The sequence below is a fragment of the Myodes glareolus genome, chromosome 24 (genome assembly GCF_982192425.1).
Source record: "Myodes glareolus chromosome 24, mMyoGla1.1, whole genome shotgun sequence".
Lineage (NCBI taxonomy): Eukaryota > Metazoa > Chordata > Mammalia > Rodentia > Cricetidae > Myodes > Myodes glareolus.
In genome coordinates, this window is record NC_142049.1 from 9,428,503 (window position 1) to 9,435,247 (window position 6,745).

General features: G+C 44.5%; 1 protein-coding gene across 1 annotated transcript in view; it reads right to left on the reverse strand.

Moving 5' to 3' along the window:
• Ankrd42 (ankyrin repeat domain 42) overlaps positions 1-2,707 on the reverse strand; it is a 45,576-nt gene extending 42,869 nt beyond the window's left edge. Inside the window, exons 1-3 of the mRNA XM_087901605.1 lie at positions 2,651-2,707; positions 2,359-2,555; positions 1,296-2,224 (exon numbers count right to left, since the gene is read on the reverse strand). Of these exons, the coding sequence (XP_087757731.1) occupies positions 1,296-2,224; positions 2,359-2,555; positions 2,651-2,707 (1,183 nt within the window). The remainder of the gene's footprint in view (positions 1-1,295; positions 2,225-2,358; positions 2,556-2,650) is intronic.
• Positions 2,708-6,745: the final 4,038 nt, after the last annotated feature.

A 6,745-nucleotide genomic window follows, 5' to 3' on the forward strand; every position in this document is an offset into this window, starting at 1 on the left:
TGGGCAAAACCAAGAGCCTTCCAGCTGGATTGAAGGCCCATTCCCCAAGGGAGAGTGCATGTCTGGTACTGTAAGCCAGGACAAAACCTGTGGCTTGGCAGGTCATGTCCAAAAGGAGAAGCAACATCTTTGGTTTTTCTAGATGGATGTGATGTGCCTGCCAAATTGTCCTCTAAACATGTTTGTGCCCGTAGATCATTGTGGGTGTCAGCCTCGCCTCATAACCGCTGGTAAAGCTCCTGAACAGGCAACTGTTACTCTGGCAGAGTAGCCTTTTTCTTAATCTGTAGATATCTAACAGTCACCCTCCCAAGGTTCAGGGATCACTGGGAAAGAGAGTACGGAAAAAATGTAAGAAGTGGAGAAAGGAGTGAGAGATTGAAAGATTCCATCCTATAGGAAGCTCCTTAAGCAGGAAGGTACACCACTCACAATAGCTTTAATTTTTTTTATATCATTTTAGGAAGTCCCTAAAACTGACCAGACTCACTGGGCTTCTCCCTGTTAAACAGAGAGTCCCTCTCAGATCGAAGGGAGCTGAGCCGCAAAGAAGATTCTCAGACAATCTGAGCTGCAAAAAGACTCTAAGAGGAAAAATCTGCCAAGACTCTGGGACCAGCAGCCTGGAAGGGGTTCAGACCAGAGTCTCTGGGAAGCCATACTCTCTAACCTACTGAGCTGCCTGCAGAAAGTGCAGGGCTCTCCAAGTTTCCCAGCTTTTCTGAACAGTCGCCCATTCTGGGGGAGCCTTGGTGATGCAGCTGTCTCGGAGTCCTTCTGCTCCTGTAACTTCTCACCCATATTCCTGTATGTAACCCCAATAAAACGCATTGGTTCACAAAGCTGGAGTTTGGTGTTATCCAGCACTTGGGTCTCTTGTGGGAGCCCTGTCTGGAGTGAGCAGACATGTGTGTTGTGGATCCCCAGGAAAAGCTTTGCCACACAACACCCATCCTCGCAAAAAGGAGGAGGGAAAAGAAACGGCCATAAAGGAAGTTTCAACAGAATGAAAATCAGAAAACTAGGTAGATCTAATTCGTCATCTCCACAGTATCGAATGCCGCGGAAAAGAACTTACAAAAATCTGTAATATTTCACAAATGATGTTTGATCTGTGTAAGATGTCCGACAGACACCTGACATAGATATAAGGAAAGCTCAAATAAGGGAATAGAGGCAACTGTTGAAAATAAAGGGGAAAGGATGCGTGAACATGCCAGCAAGGGCTGAGGTTGATGTCTCTGAAGTAGGAAAAGTGTTGTGGTCAAGACAAGGGATGACAACAAAAGACTCACATGAGTCTGCAGCCTCCCTAGAGGACTTGGAGGGACCTGAATTGACCACACCAGGCATGGTATGGTCCTTCGCCGTCGGACTTGGGCTCTGGGGAGGAGTGGAGCCCAGGCCCCTGCTGCTGCGTCGGTCTTCACTTGCTCCCACGCATGGGTCACTGCTGCTACAGCAACTGGATTCCTCGTGGCTGGCGCGGGGCCCCCGATCCTCCCTTCTCTGCCAAGAGCCCCTGAAGCGAGAATCTTCTTCGCTTTCTCTCTCCCAGAAGCCACTGAGGCGACGGCTGGCGTCTCCGCTGATGCTCACCCTGGAAGAGTCGCTGGTCTCGTAGCTCGGGTCATCACTTACGCCTCCCCAAGAACTACTGGGGCAGTGACTGCCATCGACGCTTGCTCCTTCGCTCGAACCGCTGCGGTCGTCACTGCCTCGGTCCCCCGAGTCGCTGGTTCGGGGCCCTCGGGCTTCGGGGACGCCGACGCAAGCGTCTTCGCTGACAGCTCCCCTCGAGTCGCCTCTCACGGCCAGCCATGGGCTGCTCGGCCGGGGGCCATCGTATCCCCGGACTCTCTCCTGAGCCACACTGCGGGGCTGGCCTAGGTCTTCACCGACTCTTCTCGAGTCCCTGCAGGAAAAGCCGCCGTCCTCGCCGACTCTTCCCGAGGAGGTCCTGGAGCGGCGGTCACCTTCTTCGAGGCTTCCTTCTCTGGGGTGGAGGCAACAGGATCCCTGCTCTTCCACCACCCTCTCCCCGGAGCCGTGCGGGACGCGGGTCGCACACGCCCGGCGGGCGGCGCGGAGGCCGCCGTCTTCGGTCTCCGGGAGCCGCGGGTGGCTGTAGCGGCGGCCGCCCTCCGCGGGAACTCTCGGCTCGGAGCCGTTGGCCAGCGTCTCTGTTCCTGCAGCCCGGAGAGAGAGCTGGCGGAGCCGTCGCCTTGGAAACGAGTACACTTCCGGCGTGCGGTCACTTCCGTATCCTTTATGCTGTCGTCACTTCCTGCTTCCTTCCTTCCTTTCACCTTTTTTTTTCCAAGGCTTAGCCTCCGGGAAGTGGCGGGACGCTAGTACCGAGTCGTTTTCGGTGGGTTTTTGTATTCTTTGGTTTGATTTGGTTTGCTCGGTCTCCCAAGAGTCCTCCGGGACCTGGCTCTGGAACTTTCTATCGTGGATCTCGCCCCCACGTGGAGGTCTCTGTACTGCGGTTTGCGTAGCCTACCTGGGTGCCGCGCCTGCCGGGCCTCCTCGTCCTTGGCAAGCCGGCTGTACTATTTCAGTGTTGGTTTGCAGGAAAACCCATTTTTACCCTCTGGCTTCTCAGAGAGAAAAATTCGTACACGGGGCGATAGCAGGGACAGCCCGCCATTGTTGAGTGCATGCTTGGTGTCGGGTTCTTTGATGTTCGCTCGTTAGGTGGCATCCCCTGTTTACAGGTCGACACTCAAGATGCCAGTAGTTTCTTCAAGCCAAACAGCGGGTAAGTTCTAAAAACAGCAGTGGTGTCTCAAAAGACGACTCCGGTCCTTCTACTTTAAATGCAACGTTTCTTTCACTGTGATATTATGTTGAACTGATCCAAACCTTTCCAACAACGTTGCTCAACGTATTCCACTCCAGCTTTAGGAATGTCAGCGAGTTTTGTGCTAGCTACTGAGACTGTAAGCTTCGTCCAAATTGTTTGCACTTCTCAGTTCGATTTTTGTGTGCACATGCGTTCTCCCGTCAAGAGTAATGAGTTAGGGCCCTCTAAGCAAACTTTAACATTTCTCTGTCTCTGAATATGTCGTTTGCCCTCCAGAAACTATTCTGCCCTCTCCATGGTTATGTTTCCCAAACACGTTTGGAAAATTGCTGATCATGTACCTTGTCTCTTGAGGTAAACTGATCTTCTTTGACATAGCTTTTTAAATAGTAATAACTGACATTTCTCGAGCTTTTATGACCAGTCTAACTTTGTATTCATAGTTCCGTTACTAAACCTTGGCCGTTTTTTTGTTTGTTTTTTGTTTTTTACATTCTGCTTATTTTAAGAAGCATCAAAGTTAATTGTTTGAGGATACACCGTAAGTAATAAACACCTGCGATAGGATTCCTACCACATCCTTGGTTTGTTTGTTTTTGCACACTCCTCTCAAAACCTGATTTCTCGAAGCCTTTCTTAGACGCTACCAGACATTGTAACCACGTCAGCATTTGGTTATCATCTCTTCCCCGAGGAGGTGAACCTCTGAAAGGTAAGCGTTGTATCTGCAACAGTATCTAGAACATTTACTTCAAGAGAAGGGCTGCGTGATCTCTAGTGTGTTGTTGAGGTGTGGGTTGATCTGACTGTGGGGTGAGTGAACTGATGGGCTGCAAACAGACTTTTTCACTGTTGGAATTATTCGTTCCAGTCTAATTTTTTTTTTCTTTTTCCTTTTAGAACAGGGGCAGTTGCAACCTTTTGTGGGACAGGTATTTACTGAGAAACCAGCACCTGTGAGAACTGAGTTGCAAATGATTTTAACCCTAACCTGTATTGTGTTTATTTCTTACAGATGAAGAAACAGGTCACATATGATCAGGATGACATTAGTAGGAGTTGGGGATGTGGAACCTACTATAACTAACTCTAGCAAAGTGCTTGTAGCTACTTCAAATATCAAAGGGTGAATTTCCGGGCTATGCTATATAGAATAGATAAACCTACACAGTGGACACTGCAAATCTGAGAAAGAGAAGAAGAAAAAACTGTCTTGGAAACAAGGGGAGCGAGCATGTTATAGATATAGAGGTCTTCTTTTAAAAAAAAATCAAAAAATGAATTATTTTACATTATATATACTAATAATTTGGCAAATTGATTTCGATAATTTAGGAAAATACAAATATCCAAAACTTGAGTCAAGAACTATATAATCATAAAAGAATATCTCAAACTAATCTATCCTTGGCAGATATGAAGCTAACAACCATAATTCAAAATTTAAGTATAAATTACAGTGACTATGTAAAGTCTTCTAAATACATTGCTCAAGTAGATAACTGCAGTCACTGTAACACGGTTAGAGTAAAGAAGTTCATAAAAGAATGACTAAGTACATTTTTCTACATTTATAAGACAGTATGCAGAGACAAGAAGATGACTCAGCATGTAAAAAGTGTTTGGTGACCTGCGTTGGAGCCCTGCAAACCCACAGAATGGTGGGAAAGAGCTGATGGCTGCAAGTTGTCCTCTGCCCTGTGCACACGCATTCACACACGATGTAAACACACGCACTCAATGCTTTTTTTAATTAAAGGGATAGAAAATACAAAAAATTAGTAGCAGACATGTGGTCTCCAGGCATTAATTCATGTTATGATGCAATGGAGAACAAATAGAGCAAGCGCGTGTAATCTCACTTCACTTTTTAAAATTAATCTTAAGGGAATTTTAAGTGTGGAAAGAACCTATAACAGGTGATTAATTATAGACCACAAAAAGGAGGCATGGAAGGAAGATCTTGTTATTCGAATCTTTAGGATAAAAAATAAAAACACGCAATACACATAAAGTAGAAAATAGCTTTAAAGGTAATGGTTCATAATTAAGCTAAGGAAAAGTACACTGGTTTTGGCATAGTCATTGGTAACAGCAGTTTTAATAAAACCATCAAGATACAAATCGGATTGCATGGGATTTCAAGGTAAGTTGACAGTAAAATCAGTTTCTCAATTGAAGCAAGGCAAATTCCTACTAGAATGGACATATGAACATTCCAGAGAATAGAAATTGTCTTCAGATAGAAACTGTAGTTCTAGTTAATAACTGTTAAGTGTCCACACCTGGCTTGTTTTTGATTGGTTTCTTTTTAAAACTTTTTATTTGTGTGGAATTTTTGTGTGTCACAGTGTGTGTGGTGAGGTGATGAGACAAGCGAATCTCCCATAAGTCAGCTCTAGGCATTATTCCAGAGTGGGACCTGGTTAGGACAATTTGGTTTTGACAACTATCTATATCTTTGTCCTCATGCACTCCATAAACTTGTTTATTTTAAAATTAAGGAAGTTTCACTATTTTGCCCAAAGTCCCTGGGCTCAGGTGGTTTTTTTGTCTTGGTCTCCCAAGTAGCTAGGACCATGCCATTGCACCCTGTTCTGCCTATGCACCCCCCTTAGACACACCTCTCCCTTCATGCCCTCTACCATGTCCTTGCCTTGGACATACCATGGATAATTTTTGGCTCTTGGTTTACTCTTTGTTTGCTGAATAACATTCTACCTCTAGGAAATAACCCTGTTTTGAATTAGAGATCTGGTACCATCATCCGAATTGAGGCCACCATTGTTTTTTTCTCAGTTTCACATTATTTCTGTGAATGGAGTAGAGAATCATACATGCTGTGGTGGGAGTCCTTCCATTACATGGTTTTTTTAGTATTAAACCTAACTCATAAGACTTGACAGCACCTTTCGTACTGATCATCTCGCAGGCCCACAAACTGAAACTATTCTTGACAGTGGTCTGGTAATTTTCTATTCCTCTCCCTGCCCATTTTCTCTTTTTGTGCTCAAACATGGCCTTACACATAAAAAGTGTTGCACCACTGTATAGTCTCAGCCCCTATCTGATAGAGAGCTTATGTACTCTAGACTGGCCTTTAACTTTTGATCTTCCCAACTCTGTCTTAGAAGGACTGGGATTATACCACACCTGGTCAGTTTATCTCTTTGTAGGCATACTTAGAAGCCTCCTTAGAATTCCTCAGTAATTTTTATTAGCCTCTTTTAATGAACTTTTTTGATAATGCCAGCTACTCAAATGAGAAATTAAGTAGAATATAATTCTCTTTGAGCCATTCACTATAAACGTATGAATGGATGGATAGATAGATAGATAGATAGATAGATAGATAGATAGATAGATAGATAGTGAATTTAGTGATTGCTTTGTAGTTTCCAAAACATAATTCAAAAATTTTACATAGGAAAATTAACATTGTAAAATCAACCTGAAATCTCACTTTAGAAGATCAACTATTTTTCTGTGGTCCCAAAAATTTCAACTTTTTAAGGATCTTATGTGAGTGCCTCCATGTATGTCTGTACACACATCTGCCTGGTGTCTGCAGAGGCTATAAGAATCACATCCCCAAGAACTGGATTACAGAAGCTGTCATCCACTCATTTGAAGGTGCTGGGATATGAACCCAGGTTCTCTGCAGGACAAGTGGTCTTAAAGGCTAAACCATCTCTAGCCCCCAAATCTTTAACTTTTAATTAAGAAAGTCTTCTGAAGCTTTAGTTTTACTGTGGTTGTTTGCAGTGTAGTTGATACTTTTTCCTCCAAAGCTGTGGGTAGCTGTGGGAGCTGAAGTCTTACTTGGAGGTTTTTATTAGGTGGCCTTTAATAAGATCCACTATGTCACGTTTGGCCTCTTACAAAGAAAAAGTGAGTAGAAACTGACAGTTCAAAATGTGAATACCATTCGTCGTC